Source organism: Crocuta crocuta, unplaced genomic scaffold, assembly GCF_008692635.1.
Source record: "Crocuta crocuta isolate KB4526 unplaced genomic scaffold, BGI_CrCroc_1.0 scaffold31, whole genome shotgun sequence".
NCBI classification, from domain to species: Eukaryota; Metazoa; Chordata; class Mammalia; order Carnivora; family Hyaenidae; genus Crocuta; species Crocuta crocuta.
Genome location: NW_027528362.1, coordinates 10226785 through 10247693, shown reverse-complemented (window position 1 = coordinate 10247693; position 20909 = coordinate 10226785). Strand labels below are relative to the sequence as shown.

The 20909-nt window shown below is 43.6% G+C and overlaps 1 protein-coding gene across 1 annotated transcript in view; it reads left to right on the top strand.

Moving 5' to 3' along the window:
• Positions 1-20909, top strand: part of NALF1 (NALCN channel auxiliary factor 1) — a 638784-nt gene that overhangs the window by 589441 nt on the left and 28434 nt on the right. The window contains 1 exon segment of the mRNA XM_077753908.1: positions 13857-14028. Coding sequence (XP_077610034.1) covers positions 13857-14028 — 172 coding nt within the window.

The following is a 20909-nucleotide window of genomic DNA, read 5'->3' as shown; positions in this document are numbered from 1 at the left end:
TTTTCTAGCTGAATCTGGTTTAAGAAATTTTTTTATGTTTATTTATTCTTGAGAGAGAGAGCGACAGAGTGTGAGTTGGGGAGGGGCAGAGAGAGGGAGACACAGAATCCGAAGCAGGTTCTAGGCTCTGAGATATCAACACAGAGCCTGATGCGGGGCTCAAACTCCCAAGCTGTGAGATCACGACCTGAGATGAAGTCAAGCGCTTAACCGACTGAACCACCCAGGTGCCCCATAGCCAACTCTGGTTTTAAATAATGAAGAGTACTGTAAACTTTAACAAATTTATTTTATATATATTTTAATATATTATATATTATAATGTATAATTATATTATGTTATGGTTATAATATATTATATATAGTATGTATTGTATTTTTTTATACATTATATTTTTTGTGAGAAAATATATGTTTTAGCTGCCTGGCACAATGCCTCTTTCCTACTGAACTCTTTATTATTTACTTATTTTCTTTTTAGTTGAGGTATAGTTGACACACTGTATTACATTCGTTTCAGATGTACAACATAGAGATTGCACAAGTCTATACCTTGTGCAGTGCTCACAAGTGCAGCTAAATCTGTCGCCACACAAGGCTATGACAATACCATTGACTACATTCGCTGTGCTGGACCTCTGTGCATGATTAAAAGCAAACCATATACTTGCCAGAATTTTCTGACTTCGTCACTTGAGAATGTACATCTTACCCCAAGTCTTCCTTCTAGTCTGTGGATGCTCTGTGACTTCAGTAAGGGGATGAGATTAAACCCAGGCATTCCCTGTGATAAATCTTGTTCCTTCCAGTTCACAGACCCTCAAGGAAACAACCTTTATGGAGAATACTAAATTCCATCAAGACTATTGGAGTCATAGCTCCGCCCAGGGGGTAAATGTAAGGAATGTTCTTGGGTGTGGAAAGTTTCTTCCCTACTTGCCTGTGCGCCTCTCCCTCTCTCAAAAACAAACAAAAATGAAAATAACATTTGCATATTCAATGGTTTATTTTTTACTGATGCATATAAACATACATTCTCAACCCAGAAAATTCTTCAAATTAAATATCTGGATGTTCTGATAGAAGTCTACATGATGGTATTAAAAAGTCCTCTCTTAATTTAGGCTCTCTTAACTTATTCCAGTACAGCTATGGACTTTCTGTCAGGTTTTACTCTGAGTGTGAGACTACGTTCCGCCTTCTTCATTCTGCACAACATACAGTCATCAGCTCTCTGCTCTGAGGCTGTACCTTCCATGGTTACCAGCAATTATATTATTACTATGAAGTCCACTGGTTATAATTTTCAATATTAGTGAATACTGCATTGTTTTAAACAAGGCATCTTTTTATATTAAAAACCCATTTCCGATCTCATGCTAAGACCTGTTTCTGCAGAAGACGGAACGGAAGTGTCTTCTTGTTGACCTAGAGTTTTATGCTTTTAAGAACAACATATGCAGGGTAAGTGGAAAGAGTCCATTAGCCTATATTCATATTCTTAACTCTATGAATAGTAGAGCTTATTTTTTTTCCAAGACGTCCCCAGCATACTCGGAGAACAGGAAATGCACTCTATTTTACTAACCTACAGAATAAGACTGTGGAAAGTGTGGAACGCAAGAACATCCAATTAAAATTTATCTTATGAGATGTTTCAGGGAGGAATTCAAAAGCCCTGCCTTTCAAACCTTAATGGTTTGCCTTAATTTGAATTACGAAGCCATTGTGCATGAGTAAATTTATTTCTATGTTTCCTGAAACATCTTAACTTGACCATTCAAAGACGTGTGTTTCTGATTTCTTAGACAACGATGTGATCTAAAATGTTAAAAGAATACATCTTGCTTAATCACAGTGTTTATTGAGGAACTGGACAAGCAGGAAATTTCAGGAAGAAAAATATTTCCCTCTTCTGGTGTCCCTCAAAATTGTTAAAACATTTAAGAATGCAGAACAGGAGTTTGGGGCGCCTAGGTGGCTCAGTCGAATAAATGTCCAACTTCAGCTCAGGTCAGGATCTCATGGCTCGTGGGTTCAAGTCCTGCGATAAGCTCTGTGCTGACAGCTCAGAGTCTGGAACCTGCTTCAGATTCTGTGTCTCCCTCTCTCCCTGCCCCTTCCCTACTCACACTCTGTGTCTCTCTCTCTCTCTCTCAAAAATAAATAAACATTAAACAAATGAAAAAAAAAAGAACGCAAAACAGGAGTTATTAACTATGTACTTAGATTGGACTCAACAAATTATTTTTCACAAGATGCCAATAAATATAGTATTAGCAGTTACAGATTGAAGCCTTGGCAACTAACTCTGCAAAGTCATGCCAATCAAAACAAAGAAATAGTAGCTTTTACTGCTGTCATTGTTAATGAAAGTCAGCACCTTTTTGGCTTATCCAAAATTGTATTTATTCACCCAGCTTCTACTGCTTAGCCTCAAAAGAGTGCATCAGGAGAAATGGTTGCCATTCAGTTTCTAGATTAACAATAATAATTAAGGATTTGTCAAGAAAATGAATTCTCCTAAATAGAATAGGAGGGAATGGCTTCATTGGCCATTGCCATTTGGACTCACCTTCAGGTTTTTACACCAAATCATCATTCAGAAAATAATAACCTGGCCCCAGGCCAGACCCTCCCACACACACTGGTGGATTATTCGTTGATAAGTAAGGACAGATGCGGTTTTTGCCCTCAGTAGGATTTTTATTTTTTATCTAGTCAGTTAGATAAAATTCATTAAGATTCGCTTGCACAGTTCAACCAAGTGCTCAGTTTAAATGTCTGGCCAACACAATTTCACAACTGTCACAAATTTTCCAGGGGTGGTCCATTGGAATGTGACAGGAAAATCATCAAATTCTGTTCAGACTTCAAAACCATCTCTTGCTTTGCATCAGTTATGTTTTGTGTCTGCTTTATAGGGTGCATATTATACAATGGTGCATGTGTATACTTTATAAATCAATGTTTATATAAGGGAAATATATAAAATTTTTAAACAAACAAGTAATAAACATTTTCAGCAAGTATTGTTTAAAGTATGTATAATTTAGTATCACATCTGTATAGTATAATAGTTGAATCAATGTTTTTGTGAGAAATAACCAGGGCAGGGGAGGGGAGGGCTGCAGATTTAGGACAAAGACTAGAAAAATAACCCTCCTAATTGGTGGGAGCTGTTAGTTCTAATGAGAGGCATTACTGTTTTCAGACATCATTCTGACTCCTTCCTCATTAACAATAGTATTACTTGTGTCACTAGTGCTAGAGTTTCAACCATGTGTTCATAAAATCACAAACCTTGTGATCCTTTGCAGTATTTAAAATCTTTAACTATCGAGTAAACTGCGTAGCATGTGCTGAAATATCTTATTTAAACATGCATTGGATTATGAAGTGTAGAGAAGGTTTGAATCTCCAAAGCTTATCCCCAGTAGGGTGGCTGTGGGTATTTGTTTATATCTGAGGTCAGTAGCATATAGTGAAAGACATTTGGGGGCGCCTGGGTGGCTCAGTAGGTTAAGCCTTCGACTCTTGATTTTGGCTCAGGTCATGGTCTCAGGGTTTCAGAAGTTCGAGCCCCGCATGGGGCTTTGCACTGACATCTTGGAGGCTACTTCAGATTCTCCCTCTCTCTCTGTCCCTCCCCTGCTTGCAGTTTCTCTGTCTCTCTCAAAATAAATAATCTTCACATGCACACGCACACACACACTCACACACACGTTTGGATGATGGGTGGGAGTAGGTAAAATGACCCAAATTCTCAGCCTGGCTCTGCTCCATTCTGCAGCGGGACCTTGGCCAAGTTGCTGAGATTCTCTGAGCCTGAGTCTTCACACTGGGGAAGTTGGAATTATCACACCCCTGTCATAGAGCTAATGCTCTGAGGACACTAGCAAGACAACTGATCCCAGTAAATGTTTAATACTCTGCTTCCATCCAACTCCCTTCCTCCTGTCCTTTGCTCTCCGTGCATCCCGGGCACATGAGCCCCTACCCCCTTTCCTCCCTGTGACGAGCCCTGTCACTCCCTCTCACTGACTACTCCCTCCTCCTGTCTAGAAGCCACCTCCCTTCATTCATCAGTGATGTCTGTTTTCTCCAAACACAAGAGCCCTGGTCACAACACACCGCTTAGTCCATCTTGTCTTGTCTCCTTTAATTTGATGATATTATTTGTGATACCAGAAAAAAATGTCTTATAGTGGAATTTTTAGCCTGCCCTCCAGCCCTGCCCCCAAGACTACTTAGCTAAGGTCAGGTCCATAGCCAGCTCTCAATATGTAATTTTGGATTAACAGATAAATTGAATGACACCTTGGAAGCCTTGGTCAGCGTCTCCTGTTTGGTGATCACAGGGTACAACCCAATCCCAGTTGGAAATTTGAAGTGTTCACTCTGTAACTTTTTAAGGCTATAAATTCTACCAGGATCACTGGTACTTTTTTAGCGGTCAGTACAGACCAGGTCTAAATAAATAGCATGTTTCAAGGGCCATGTGACACGTAAGACTACTATATTCCTAAGGCACTGGTTTGCTCACAGTCCACAGAGGGGCTGCCATCTGTTAATCCCCGTCCCTGCTCCTCGTTGCTAGCAGGACGTCAGGAAAAAGCAGGAGACCACATCGATAGTGTGGTGTTGGCCTAGCTCTTGCAGATCGACTCTGATGACAAAATCAGAAGCGCTCATATCCATGAGAAACAGACACTGCCAAGTCCCACTTGACCAAGGGACAACACACCTCATTTGAGCAGAGACAGATCATTATAGTTTTAACTGAGACCTCATGTGAATCTGCTATTGGTAAAGTAGGACTGTGGTTAGGCATTGTGGGTACAGAAATCCCCTGTCAATATAGCAAAGATGTGGGAAACGTAGATATATACTCAAAGCATTTTTTCTTGTAGCTCTGTAAGGTATACAACTGCGTAAAAATTTTAGATCGATTAGAAATATTATTAGAAATAACTAGAAATTAGATAACTAATTTACTTTGCTATTTCAAATTTTCCATATTTTATTTTGGGTTCTATGACAAAGCTATGCATTTACTTTCTTCAGACCTTTTTTGTGTGTTTCTTTTAAGCAAAGCAGTTATACTGTGCCCCTTCTATTTAGTCTTATGAAGAAGCAAATACATCTGAATTTTTTAGTGAATACTCTGATTACTTATTACAGCTTTACTGGATGTATTGGTATTTTCTAGATATATTCTAGATACTGGGATGGAGCACTTACTCATTTACTGACCTTCAAGTGCTCTATGTATTCCATGCGTCCTACACAGTAAGGAAAGTTTATCACGTTTTCTCTTCTTCTTTCCTTCGTGAATATATTATCCCTTTATATGCCCAAAACTGGTTTCAAGACTTCTTATCTACCGACTCACTTCATTCCCCTTTCTTCAAAAGGCTGATTTCCCACTTTTTAAACCGTTTTCAACATTCCAAGCTCATGGAAGTCATGGGGCCCAAAACTGAGTTTATTTATTTATTTATGTGGGCTCCACGCCCAATGTGGAGCCCAACATGGGGCCCAAACTGATGACCCCAAGATCAAGACCTGAGCCGAAATCAAGAGTTGGACTCCCAACCAAATGAGCCACCCAGACATTCCCCAAAACTGAATTTATATTGAAGTGTTTGCTCACTGTCTTTTTAATTCTAGTAGGATCACTCTTCCAAAAGGATGCTTGTGTGATGGTTCATATGGTAGGTTTAGAGGTGGATTTAGGGGACCAAATGACGTGCAATACTGCTGCGTTCCCAGGTATTGGCTGGAGATTGGTCTACAAAAGGAGTTTTCATTTATTCCTGTTCCTATTGAGGAGAGCCATATGTCAGCCCATGGCTCAGACTTGAGTAGCCTCCATGAAAGAAACCCCTTCCTTTCCAATGTCTGCAGTAGAGCTTCCCACGTCTTTGTCACTCACAGGATAATCTGGTGAATGTGGTTCATCAAAAGAGATCTTTCTTGACACGCTAAGAAATGGCTGTTTACTGGGCACTTAATTCAACTACTGATCATCATCTTCATATTCATTTCTGAGTGTACAATAGAGTGGTTTGGGAAAGATATGAATGGCTGTGACCTGTCTGCCAAATCTTTATAGCCAAAATCTCAGCCAAGGCATCATATCCATTTTTAAAATCAAGTGGAGACTAAGCTCTGCCCTCCACAGCCCTGCGCATTAAACCACACCTGCCTCCTCTTTGGTTGGGAACCGGTGTCTTCTTGCGTCCCACTCCCATATTGTGCCTCAGGACCTAATCCACGGTGTTTGGAAAGAGAGGTTCAGCGCATGCAGTAGGCTTTAAAAATCTTATTTCTTGAGGATTTATTTGGCCTCCAATAAAAGAGTTAGCTGATCACTTCAAAGGGATCCATAGATGTCACTATCTTGGAAGCCCATCAAGGTTCTGGATTGAGCCTCTGATCTGCACAGGATCTCACAGCAGGAGGACTGGCTCACGTTGACCAGACTACTGGACAGAGCTCTGCAGACCTGAGGGCCATGGAGCAAATCTTTAATGCGAATTCCAAGGAAAGTACACCCAGGGCATCAGGACCCAAAAGCGCACCAGCACACCTAGCAGGGAAGGCGGACAGGAAGGAGTCTCGCCTCTAGCACAAGCCATAGAAACGATCCATTTCAGATCTTGAGAGGCGCGTGTAGATTTATAGACACAGCCACAAAGGTTGGTAGGAACCACTGAGCTAAGAGATCTGCGAGGCAGGTGGCCAGAAGAGCGTGGGGGCAGGGCCTTGGAGGGCATGGCACATTTAGTGGCCCCGCAGGCCACTCTCCACAGCCAGAGAGCACAGAGTGAAAAGGGGCACAGACAGACATGAGCTGCCTGGCCAGATAAACCAAGTCACAAATCTCTGGGTCCATTAAGGAGCTCCAGCTTCTTCCTGAGTGCTGTGCGGAGGCCTGGAAAGATTCCAAGTGGTGCAGTGAAATAATCAAATTAATTGTGGAAAGATTACTCTAAGCTCAGTGTGGAGAACAGCACGGAGGAGGAGTCCATGCCTGAAGTCACAAAATGAGGTCTGGTGTGATGATGGTGGCGATAGAAATCAAGAGGTGTGGGGCTCAGTCAGCTAAGCATCCAACTTTTGATTTAGGCTCAGGTCATGATCTCAAGGTTCATGGGTTCAGGCCCCACATAGGGTGCTGTGCTGACAGTGCAGAGCCTACTTGGGATTCTCTCAACCTTTCTGCCCCTCTCCTGCTCCCTTTCATGCTTGCTCTCTCTCTCTCTCTCTCTCTCTCTCAAAATAAATTAATAAACATTTTTTAAAAATCAAGCGTTATGAGCAGGTATTAGAGATATTTAGGAGGTGGGCTCACAGGACTTGGAGATTAAAGAGCTGTGGCACAGAGCAGAAGGGGGTGTCTGGTGTGACTCCCAGATTTCTCACTCTTGCCTCTCCCCAAGAGGAAGCTGCCAAATCCCACTGTGGATCTGCAGCGACTGAGAGGATAAGGTATTGAGACAGAGACTGGTAGACTATTTCAAGGTAGACCAGATGCCAGAGAGAGAGACAGAGAGGTGCTTTGGAAACAAAGAATTTAGCGTCTCTGTTTTAAAGATGACCATTGAATACTCCTAAGAGTGGATGATTGCCCAGGAAGAATGTGTGGAGGAAAGTTTAGAACACAGGCCTGAGGGGTATCAACATTTTGGGGAGTAGCAGAGGAAGCAAACAACAGTGACAGGGAACCACAGGTGCAGACCGAGGAGGCGTGGCCGGGGGGAGGGGCTACCAAAGGCCCAGAGTCAGGAGCACAGAGCCAGTGCTGGCATTGAACGGAGGAGCTTAATCAGGAGCGTTCAAAGCTGCCAAGGGGTCAGATAAGAAAATAACCTATTTCATCAGCTGGGTTTATCATCAGAGCAGCCACGTTGCTCAGAAAGAGCAGCTTCTGGGGAGAGGTTGGGGCTGATGCCACACCAGAGAGAGGGGAGGGAAAAGATGAGAGGAGGAAGCAGGGGGGAGCCAGGCAGGTGCGAATGAGGAGGAGAAGGAAAGGGAGAAACAGACCCGGCTTTGTGTCCCTTGGATAGCACTAGAAACACAAGTGCTGGCTGGTGTTTTCTGAGCCCCGTGCGGGTCATCTTTGGATGGAACATTCTCGCTTTAGGAGAAAGCTCCACAGAGTTGCTTTGCTTTTTTGTCATCTGTAGCATCTCCTGTGTGTCCACAGACTCCCACAATAGCTCCCTGGCTGGCAGTCTGGTGCGGTCGCACCCCCTCCTCTGACCTGCTCCCTCTCGTGTGCGGAACGAGCCGGGGGCTCCGGGCTGGCGGTGAGCACAGGTTGGGTGGACTTCAAAATGTAGGGCACCCCCAGGAAACAAGGAGGCTCTGAAGTTCCGAAGGGGAATAGACCAAGTGTTAGAGCAGGATCCCAAAGTGGGTCACCAGCAGAAACTGGAAGATATTTGCATCTTGTTTAGGGAATGGAGCCAAGACGTAGCCCCGGAGGACAAGGCGTTCGGACATTGGAGGATCAAGGAGCCTGATGCTCAGAACGTCGTCCGTCTCCTAACATGTCCCTCACTGGCCTTAGCTCATCGTTAGGCAGGGGTTTGTTTTCTTGTTTTTCTCTTAGAATACATTAGTATTTCCAGTTTCTGGGTGCAATGTGCTTTAATGAGACACGGACACAAATAAAGAAGAAAGCAGACTTTGAGACACAGGACCGTGAACATTTATTTTGACTTCTACCTCTATTTACATTGCAACGGCATGCCGCATGCATCAAAGTGCGCCGGCCGGAGGCGCTTGCTACAGCAGACGATTGCTTACATAACCAATTATTTCACCCTCACAAACTCAAAACTCAGGCCACTAATGCATTAGAGCTGACAGAAAAGGATCTAATAAAAGGTATCAACACATGTCGTAAATGTAGAAAGAATCTGTCCTTGCTAATGCTTGGGGAAATAGGAAAGCGACCTTCTAATATGAAGATGACAACCATTTTCCAATACCTGACGTTTCTCTTAGTAGTAAAAAATTGTAACCAGCATGACATTTTTTTCAGCAGGCCAATGTATATTTGCAATATCAATCTGCTTTCTAGCTCTGAAACATAGATATAGATTGGGGGAGGGAGGCAAGCATATTTTTTAAAAAATGAGAATCCCGGCTTCTATTGGAAACCTATTAATCTCATGTATTTTTGAAAGGCTGTCCACAGGCCAAATGGAATGTCCAGAACCGAGAAAGGTAATGGGAGTTTGACACGGCATATTCCACTGGTCATTTATAATAGCTATTAGCTATGATTATTCAGGGCGCCATGTCTAACAAAATGGTGACTGTTTTAGGCTCATCCTTATAGCCACATAAAGCATGCACTTCCAGAGCCCATTGCTTAACATCACTTCCCATAACTGGGAAGCCGACCCCCCCCCCCCCAACACACACACACACATCTTGAGATGTTTTGGCTCAACCACACCAGTGCCATTACAACCAAAACTTTGCGGGACATGAAAAATTATCTTGAAAACACATCATTCTTCATCATGAATCTAGAGATGAGTTCTGTAGACCAGGCTCCCTTGGACTGCCCCTCCTCTCCTCTCACTTTGCTGTCCTCGATCACATCTCCAAATAGGTCAGTGTCACCAGGGGTTGTGAGTGCAGTGAAGACCCCAAAGGCCAGTCTGAGGGGCAGGTGGGGCAGCTCACGACAGCCCATTGTGTGGAATTACAGGGGAAAGCCTCTGGAATGCAGTCCCGAAATGAAGTGACCTTCCAGGGGTAAAAAGAAGATGTTAGGAATGAACATTGCTCAGTTGATGCCTTCCAGTATGGTGGTGCATTATTAAAACAATGGTCTGGAAGTCAGGGATTTGAGGTCACTATCACGTATGATCTTTCTAAGCCCCCATCCACTGTAAAATGAGAGGCTCAGAAAGACCACTGCTAGAACCTCTCCAGTCCAGAATGGCCCCTGGGTGACTCCAGAGATGTGGACCTGTTCATGCAGCGGCCACTTCCCACATCCCCTCGAGGGGTGGGGCATCTCCCCTTCCCAGAGTTCCCAGTGCTGGTCTAGCTGAACTCCATTTGTTTGCTGCTATAATCTCCCTGCACTTGTTTCTTTATCTGTAAAATATTTCCTGAACGCTTCTCCAAGCCTTCATTGGGCAACAAATAACAAGTGAGAAAGTGGTTTGGGAGGAAAGGAGATTATCATAACCGAGATAGTAAGTAAAAATGGCATTGTCCTTTAGGCCATTTTAATCATTTAGTCTGTGGCCTTTGCAGACCGTAACTTGAGAATGTTGCCTATTTGCTGTCAAGCAAGGTTTCTGTGCAGTGGTCATCTCCCCGGGGCACAGGGTGGAGGTGAGCGTGTGGGCGAGGAGGTCATTTGAGGTGCCCTTCATGAGCATAATGACCTGGCAAGCGGTACTCTCCAGACACCAAAGAGTCCGTGCCCTCAGGGTGGGTGTGGGTGGATATACTTCAGCCACTAGTTTGCCTCCTTACACGTGGTTTTGTTTCTTTCCCAAACGATTGGTCAGTAATCATTTATTCTGTTTAGTGACATCTAGAAAAGCGATTACCTACGACTTCTCTCTAGAGGAGAAGGCGAGGCCGTCATGAGAACAGATTGCTGTCCTTTATACTGCAGAGTTTGTGTAAAAGGAGATAACTCTATTTACTTTTTTTCATGTGCTTTTGTTTGAAAAGCCTTGAGTACTTTAACAAATTAATCATTTTGTTTCGGTAGCTTTGTGCCACTGAAAACTCTCCAATGTTCTCAGCCTCCCTTCCTCAGAAACTTCTAAAAGGCCACCGACAAGTATCTTAGAGCCTCTGATTTCTCTCACTGTCCTACCAAGGATCCTTCTCACAGCACACTGGCACCAGCTGACTCAACTCCAGCTCAAATGTTCCTGGTTAGAGAGGACTCAGTACCTCACAACATAGCCCAGTGTATTTCTGCACATCTCTCGGGCAAGCAAGCGCTTCAGCCCCCGCCAGCATGCACTTGTCTGCCTTCACTTTGGTCTCTGTCCTCTGATTTCACATTTAAAAAACCGTTGGCGTGAGCACACAGCAGCAATGCCCTCAGAGTCAACAGGAATGGCCTCCCCTTTCTTTCTGCCCACGATGCTTTCCCCGATGGCTTTCCGACATACCGTACCCCCAGAACTAAAATTTTGAAGATGTTGAAGGCTCAGAGGAGGAATCTCCTGTCGCCTTTGGAAGGTCTCAGAGCTAGTTAATAAGAACTAATGATGCATGGAAACCTGGCTGGAGAGATTGTTATTGCCTCTCAGGCAAGACTATGCTCAAGGCCCAGAGTCTTGAGCATTTTTGTCCATAGCTATGACCTGATATTTATAAAAACTGTTTTGATCATTTACTAGATCTTTAAATTAAAAAAAAAAAAACCTGCCAAAGAAATATAGCTGAAATAGCATGGAAGGAACCAGAATAAAAATGGATCCATTCCATTCGGGTAATGCTGAGGACCCTGATTGCAAAGAGAAGGTGCATATTTCCCAAGAGGCTCCAATCTGTGATACCCCGTCATCTGTGAGAGGGGACAGGGTCTTGGCGAAGATGAGTTTACCAGGTACGGGAAATGACTTGCTATCCAGAAGCCACTTTAATTTGACAAACTGTGCAAAAGCAAAGTAGGAGGCAGAATGGAGAGGAGACTCTGACCCATAAAAACGCGTGCAACTTTCTGAAATGGCGCAGCGGTATTCCCTAACGGCAAAGAGGTCACTCTGCTTTTTTACAAAATCTCAGAAACATGGAGAATGTGAACACTCCTTGTAATGGAATATTATTGTTGTTAGAACCCTATACATACTCAACTTCCCCTGGTACTGAGAAAAGGAAATTAAAACCAAGAATCATAAGACAGACAGTGCCATTCTTAGATTATGGCTTGGTTATATCATAAATGTCATATATCATATTACATATTATGTCCCATTGCACAGATACCAATGGTATTTTGCAAAACAATCTGCAACTGCCCCCAAAGTATGGAAACCACTTTACTTTTCTTTCTTCTGAGACTTCATGATTTTGACCTTTTTCTGACAGCTTGAGGGCACTGTCCCCACCTGCCACCTCTGTCCCCGTGACTCTCAATCACAAACCCCCACCTGTTGTTTCCACATTGAAGTTTAAGAAATCTTAGGGGTTCCCTCAACAATTGTAATACTTTTTTCTAATATACACTTTTATGTAAAGACCTATTCTAAAGACCTATGAGAGTACCAATTATTTGTATATTTTCCTGTCAAGTTTTAAGGAATTATAAACGCTTATAAATGAATTACTGAAGACAGCCAATGAATTACTCTTAGCGGTCTAATCTTAATTCTGAATTTCACATGCATCCCATTTTACCCCCACTGAGGCACCGTTGATCAAAGACTAAAGTTCCATTTTGATCAAAGTAATACAAAATGATGAATAAAATTTCACTACCAAACGAACATTGGCCAGGCACACGCAATTCAATGCTGATGTCAGACTGATTCACAAACTCCCTTGTGATTTTAGAAGTTCTTCTGGAAAAACATTTTCAGATTAAGCACAGCATAGTTTTGAAGAGTGCGGGATTTGGAACCCTACAAAACGTGGGTTTGAATTCTGGATTTTTAAATTTACTTCCATGACTAATCATCATTTGTATGCAAACCATGACTGGTGGGTACCTTTGAGGTGTGTGCTGAGAATTACATGGAGAAAAAAGCATGTAACACGCTTAGAACAGAGTATATCAACCAAAGTTGATAAATACTAGGTGTGGCTCTTGCTACTGTTGTCAAATGTTTATGACCTCTTATCTCCTAGTGTACGTTTAACTGTAAACCATCAGGTTTCTAGGGAAGGCGTGGTTGACAAAATCTTACCCGACTATCGTTAACCCTAGCGACAGACAGACAGACAGACAGCAGCCACCCGTGCTGGTGATCTGGGAAACACCTGCATCACAATAATCTCTACTGTCGATGGGTACTTCCGTCATTGTTTTCTTGGGATTGAGGTGCGCCTTGTTTCCTTAGGCAAGAAGGGGCATTTTTTCAATATTTATTTTCCTAAGTAGCTGTCAAAAACAAAGAGATAAATGAAGTATTAATCATCTCACATCTTAGGAAATTAACTGAACACTTAACATACATTCTTATGGATCTCACAGCATCTCAAAGGCCCAGGTTGTGGTTCCGATGCGTTGCAACACCAACGCACATTAGGGCTGACCTAGCTCGGGTGTTTCCGGGCTTCGGGACGATGAGGTTTTTAATGCACTTGATGTGAGTCATCAATGTAAATGCCCACGGCTCCTTGCTTTGTGCGTCTGGAGTGGAAACTCTCGCTGGTGGCCTTGGTTGCAGGGGACACAGCGCCACCTAGTGCCCATTGGAAGCATAGCTGGAGGAACTCCATGCTCAGAACAGACTCCCTTCCAACGCGGGTCTGTAACAGTTTTTTCGTTTTTTGTTTTTTGTGTTTTTTGTTTTTTTATTTCCTCCTGTATCCCTGGACTTTGGAACTTTGGGTTCCGATGAACTCCCACTATTTTTCAAATGAGCTTCGTCAAACCAAGCACCACATCACCTTTTGCGTTCTCTGAAAGGCTCCATCCAACCATCTTTGGCTCTGTTGCAGACTTCTGTGGCTATATTGCTATCACTTGCAGCTGGCATTGTGTAACAAAGAATGTTCTGGAAACGAGAGTTTCCTTCTGATCCACTTGGCACCACGGCATGCTCCTCACGGTACGGCATGTCCTGTACGAGACACAGAACTCATGTCATCCCTCCCGATTTTTGATTCTTCTCTTTTTTCAGATTGTCTACAAAGCCTGGCTGTGTTCCCAGTACTTTGAAGTCGCACAGTTTAACTGCAGAAAGACAATTCCTTGCAAGCAATACTGTTTGGAGGTTCAGACGAGGTGTCCGTTCATATTGCCCGACAACGATGAAGTCATTTACGGGGGACTCTCCAGTTTCATCTGTACAGGTACAGTGCAGGGCGGGGGGCTCGTCACTCGGCCACTCCTGGTCTCTGCTCTCCTAGGTGATGTTTCCTCGCTTTGTTTTTGCCTTCTACTGATGTCACCTTGAAGATATGCCTGGTAGTTTCCTGCGCTTTCCTTCATCGAAGCCCCGAACAAACTTGGTTTGGAAAGATCACATTATCAATAGGGGACCTGTGACCCATGGTCATGTACTTTGCAGAAGGATACTCCTGAGGGGAACGTGTTAGCAATCATGAGACAGGCTTCAACTTGACTTAGAGTAGTTGAAGTTGGATTCTGCCTGACGCTTTGCATTACCTAAGAACAGATGATATGTCAAGGCCAGGAAAGTTATGCTGCTTCTTCAGATGGGTAATGTGCTCATGTCTCCACGTTTGTTTTCTGAGTTTTATGTTACTTTATCTTAAATAAGTGTCAACAGCATAAAGAACTGTCTACCTAAGTTATTCGTGTGTGTGTGTGTGTGTGTGTGTGTGTGTGTGTTCGAGACGCACAATAGAGGCTAGATATAATTTTATCTTATCTTCCCCATTAACAGTGTTTACCTCTTTGAGCACATCACTCAGACTGGGCCAAACGACAATATCAGCATTCAACTTTTGGGTATTTATTAGCATTACATAAAGTAGACACAGTAAGATGTAAAGGATAAGAGTAAATTGTCTTTTGGTTTTTTTTCTTTAAATAAATGGCGAGTAGGCCCACAAGTGAGGACAAGACAGCCATGGTGATGTGATAGAGTTACCTCGGCACAAAAAGTGCTACGTGCATCCTTGTCACTAGAGGTCTTCAGTTGAAGCAGGGTTAGTTTTCAAGTTTTAAAGAGAAAACTCTATCAGACGTATTCGAAAATGTGAAAAGCTCCTTCCTTCTTCTATTAGACCTTATGAACCCTTTTCCAAGAGTGACCCCTTGAGATGCTTGGCATGAGAGTTTATCAAATTATTTCCAGACCGCATATCCATATTCCTATCCACTGGCCATCCTGTTCTAAGTCAAAGTGAGGAGCGATCAGGAGAGACACTCAACCAAATTTCTCCCCTAAGAATCTGCCTTAAGAACTGGATGAGTATTTCCTGTGCTGTCCGGTCTTGTGGGAAGAACCTCTGAGTGACGGTTATGAGATACAGCCTTTTGTCCTATTTCTATGCATTCTCTCTGGGCCATTGTGTGGCTCCCAAGCGTGTTTGCTATGAGGGTTATGGATAAGAGAGAAGCACAAGATACATCTTCAATAGCCAATAGCCACTGTACTTAAGAAAATGATTTGTAGAATGTAAATGAGGATTTCCAAATCATTTTTGTTATTCACTGATTGAATGCTGAGACCATTTTCCCAGCTGTTCTCTGATGGGAAGACAGAGCAAGAGTGAGAGAGAGAGGAATAGAGACAGAAAATGAAAGGGGAGGAAGATGGGGGATGGAGAGAAGGAAGGAGGGAAGGGAAGGGAAGGGAAGGAAGGAAGGGAGAAAGAAAGAAAGAAAGAATTAAATTAGTATCATCTCTCTTTAATTGAGCCCAAATTCACCAGACACAGGCTATTAATTTACTTGACACTCACATAAAACTTTCCATAAACGGTCATCGAGATACAATTTTCAGCTCTTAACTCTGTAGTCAGTCAGGATGCAACACTATTACAGTGTCATTGACCATATTCCTATGCTGTGCCTTTTATTTCTGTGACTTATTCATTCCATAACTGGAAGTCTGCACCTCCCACTCTCCTTCCCCCATTTTGTCCACGCCCCCCTCCCCAACACACACCCCTGCCATCTGGCAACCATCAGTTTATTCTTTGTATTTAAAAGTCTCTTTCTGCTTTCGTTTGTTTGTTTGTTTGGTTGGTTGGTTGGTTGGTTGGGTTTTGGATTCCACATCTAAGTGAAACCATATGGTGTTTGTCTTCTACCTTATATTCTTAATTGCTTTTGAGTTTTGTAAATTCAGCTTTTTTATAGTCATAGCTATATCACCACAGGAAAGAGACAGGAAAAGGGAGACGTGTCACGGGGTCTAAGCAGATGCCATGGACCCTAGATTTCTGGGAGAATGCCATCCCTGAATACCCAGAACCTAACTCTTCATTCACCACTCAGTTGGGCTTTTTTGTTCCTTTCATTATTCACCTTCTCAAAAATGTGCAGAATAAATTCTGAAGGCATTTGACCGTGAAGTTCTACAAAATGTTTTGACAAAACAGATGCTAAGCCTCAGATTGAGCTCCTTTTCTAAGATGTGACCCAGGCCTTCTTGGAGAATTCTTCTCTCTCGGTAACTCGCAGTAAGCATACCCCCTCAGATGTCCGTTGAATTTGCTGCTGGACCTGAACAAGAGAGATGTTTCCAAACATGACCCTCAAAATAACACCTTTCTGGGAAGAAGTTAACTCAGAGAACAGTTCCCAGGGGCCACCGGTCAAACCTAAGGAGCTAAGTGGCTTGACACACTTCTAGAGAAACTAGTAAGATCTTTATATGTATAGCATTTATTTGCAAACATTGTCATACAATTTTTGGTGGCTCATCTCTTGCAGATGGACATGAAGGTCCAAATAACACGTTTTAGATGGAATGAATGAGAGTCATCTCAAGTGCCTTTATGCATTTTGAATGAAGTGTCTTCTGTACTCAGGCAGAATTAGACTATATAGTAGAGACTATGGTAGAGAAATAAGAATATTTTTTCTTTAAAAAAATTTTTTTAATGTTTTATTTATTTCTGAGAAAGAGAGAGACAGCATGAGCAGGGGAGAGTTAGAGAGAAAGGGAGACACAGAATCTGGAACAGGTTCTAGGCTCTGAGCTAGCTGTCAGCACAGAGCCCGATGCGGGGCACGAACCCACAAAGTGTGAGATCATGACCTGAGCTTAAGTCGGACGCTTAACCGGCTGAGCCACCAGGCGCCCCAAGAATATTTTTTTCTTGTTTCCCAGTTGGCTGCCGATAACCTAAGGCCAAGTGGAACAGTAAGCTCACAGCAACTTTACATGCTCACAAGTAGCGTTAGACTTTCTGAGCCCCTCCCTTACTGAAATAGGTAGAATGACAATCACTGAACACCGTTCTATTAGAAGGAATCTTAATCTTGCCTTCGGTCATTCCTCATTGTTGTTTTAATTTAATGGTTTCGTTCCGTCCTTTAGAGTGAAAAATATAATCATTTCTCATCAACAGTTGAATAAGTAGATGGAGTTTCCTTCAAATTCAACATATTTAATTACAGAGGTTTCCTTTCTATTGGAAATACATCCAATTCACCAATTCCAGAAGAATAGAGATCCCCTCTAGAATCACCCTCAAAACAAGTGGCCCAGGAAGCGCGTCCCTCTGCACGGCTTGCTGCCAGATGCTGTCTGAGTGAAGATCAATTTTGTTCAAGGTTCTTCTCCATGGTAACAAAGCAGGGATGTTGTGATGGCTTTTCCGGAGAGTCCTCTGCACCCAGCTGTTTAGGGATGTGGGATTATAGGACACCCAGTCCTTCCCCTCCTGTGTGCTGTTATTACCCATCTACTGACACTCAGCATTCTGTTATCTGCCCAAAAAGGGCATCTCAGCCCCTCGGTTCAGTTTTGGCAACAGTTTTGGTAGCAGGTATTAGGTTCGGTGTTTAGCGCATCGTGCTTTATGTGGTTTACGTGACTTACCCATCTCCTGCGCTCGAATGTATTCAATGTTTAGGGCTCGATCACCTGCTTCTTCATGTGTCTGTGATCCTTAGCAAGCCCATCACTTAGGAAAGAAAGCGGAGTATCCGATAATGCTTGTCTACTGCTTTGCACTGTCTTTGCCTGAGGATTCTGCAGAAGGTCATGACCAAATGTTCTAACCACAAAAGTAGATGACAAGAACACTCCCTCCTCCTATGTTTAATTCTGATTCTGTTTTAGGAAATAAAGGCAAGACGCTTTGCCTGAGATGGCTCTTGGCTTTTTTTTTTTCTGTTAAAGAATAAAACTGACATATTACTGAAGGGGGATTTGAAAAATTAATTAGGGAGAAATCCCGAGGTGCTGCCAGGGTGAAATCTGTCTTTTACTGTGAGGCATTGTTGAGCTAAAACTTCTCGAGGTGGGCTCCGCTCCCAAGCTCAGCGCACGTAAGGCACTGCTATTTTAGAAACCCGGCTTCTTCATCTTCCAAGTGCACGGGTGGAGATGCTCGTAGATTCTGTATGTCAACCCATCACTGCGGTAATTATGTGGGTTTCCCCTCTGCACCCTCCCTCGCCTTATTCTAGAATCCCCGAGAGAAATCCTTGATTGCTTACCTGTAAGAGTGAGCCAACATTAGGAAAACAGAAGTAGCGGAGGATCAGAGGCTGTGGGTGCTATGGTAACAAACATGAGAATTACCACTTGATTGACAGATAAAATAGAGTCGACAAGCTTTGCTGCTGTATTTTTCATAAACTGTTGAAAGCAAAAAAAAAGTAAAGTTGGTCTGCTGGGGGTTACTGACAATGGAGATAAAACATATTTTTAGAAATCTGTGTAAATTCTGCATTTCGTTCTTTTGGCTGTGACAAGAATCCGGTTATGTTTCCGTCTCTGGAGGGAACGCGGTGGGCTGTTGGTGCTGGGTGACAGGGATGATTAGAAGTGATGGGGGACGGGCTCCCCCTGGTGGCGCGGATGCGCTACTGCAGAAGGAGGTGGCGGGGGTGGGGGGAGGAAGGGAGGAAATACTTTGATATGCATATCGTTCAAATTAGAGAGGAATTCTTTTTCATGTCGCCTGTCTTATAACCCACATGAGAACATTCATAACTGGGAAAGATGATTTCCAAACCTCAGTCCTGACATGACTAGGGGCTGTTACAGTTTTTTTCCCCAACAACTTGCAAGATCTCCTAATTAAAGGAGCATTTTAGTAGAAAAACCTGCTACCCATAGGTTTTCATTTGCACACCTCTGCTATTGTAAATTTCTGTATTTTCCTCAGCGTGTGAGTGTGTTTCACTATTTTCTAGAACGTGGTGGAGGGCGAGTTCTGCGAAAAGAACGGCTATGCTTTGGTTATAATGCCATTTAATGTCCCCAGGCAGCTCCTAATCAATATATAAAGAATCAGGCCGAAAGAGGAATGTGAAGGGACATGGCCTGACCAGAACAAAATGAAGAAATACGAAACTGGGTTATTAAAAAAATTACCTAAGTAGAATGTAGTGACTTGGTGTGTCTGGAACATCTTCTTCCATTAAAAGATCGTAGTCTTTGAGGCTTAGTCAACTTCATGCATTCAGATCCGAGTTCAGGCCTTCATCCTCAAAGCTGTTTTTCCGGATTCCACTCCGACATATTCCCCGTAGCTCACGTTTGCCTCGAGCAAGGATAATGCAGGGAAGAGGCGCCTGGATTCTGCCCATAACTGGGAATTTTGGAAAGTCACGCCCTGTGGAAGGTTTCCATTTCCTCGTCTCTGCAGAGTCAGAATCAGAATCCGGAGCAGAATGAAGAGTCCACACTCGCTCGTGTCGGGGCAGAAAGACCCCTGGGTCCTGAGCGGTCCCTGGGGAACTGGGGGGTAAGCGCATCTAGCTCCAGCGTTGTTGATAGGGGTGAACAACCCTGGGCCAGCCTGCTCGCCCACACAAACTGGAGGGGTTCTAACGGAGCTCAAGGTGCCCTTCCCTGTGCCTCCATCGGTGTTGCCTCGCCTGATCGAAGAGAAGAACTAAAAGGGATTTGATCGGGAAAAGTTGAGGAACCAGCCCTACGAAGTGTGCTGACTGCTTCAGAGAGTCACCGAGGGCCGAGCCCGTGGCCCTTTCCTGGCCTGTCACCAGGTAATCCAGCTTTGCAGACGGACTGAGCAGAAAGCTGGCCTCTTTGGTGCCAGGGAAGCTGCTCGTGACGTTAGCCCTGCAGCGCAAGTGAGCCTTCCTGAACCCGACTGCTGTGTCTAGTCCTCTCCGAACCACCTAGGCTGGATGGCCTCCCGTTGCCCAAGCCAGAACGTTCAGCGCTGCCTTAGCAGAGGGGCAGTGCCAGGCTCCCGGAACGCGAGTAGGTTAGTCTGGGCTGAGGCAGAAGTTGAATCAGAATGTCGGAGAGTTTTCTCTAGACTGAGAAGGGGGTTGAAATATACAGCCTTCTCCGGATTCCCCAGAACTCTGCGTGACGGATAGGACTGCGACGTGCGTCTAAGTGGTACGAGAGCAAGGGAAGAATCTTAATTCTGGAATTTGAGTTTCACAAGGGTTGGGCAAAGAGGGGTTTCCCAGAACAGGTGAAATCTTACTTAGCGAAGGTGTGTGCCAGCTTTGCTTTCAATGAAACGTCTCTGTGAATTATTTATATCGGCCTTGTAGCTGTTGGGGATATTGACCTGCTTTTGGAATTGCAATGACCTCAGGATTATAGAGCCAGTCAGTTGTGGACCCAGCCTGAGTTAGAGAGGTCACGTAGTCTCATGTTGCTCGTACAGAGGATTATACAGAGGCTTCCCCCCTACATCCCCCCCCCCAAAAGAAACACTGTTATTCCAGAAACAAGGATAGATCCACATTCCCTGGCTATTAGTCCAGTGTTTCTGTTACTAGTACAACAGGAAATGACCAGTGGCTGTATCCTGAGATTTGCTGGTAAGCTGTTGTTTCCTTACCGCAAAACAGCTGGACAAAGCCAACCCGTAGGGGAAAGAGAAGACGGATTGCAGCTCCCAGTCTGTGCCACATGGTCTTTGCGTCCTGGCTTCGCAAGATCACATATCACATTAAAAATGAGCAGCAATATCACATATCACATTAAAAATGAGCATTACAAGGATTCTCCACCCAATTTTTTCTGATCAAAGAAAAGAGAACTGTCATGCTCTGTTCTCTGGAAAGCATGTTTAGATGCCTAGCTTTTTTT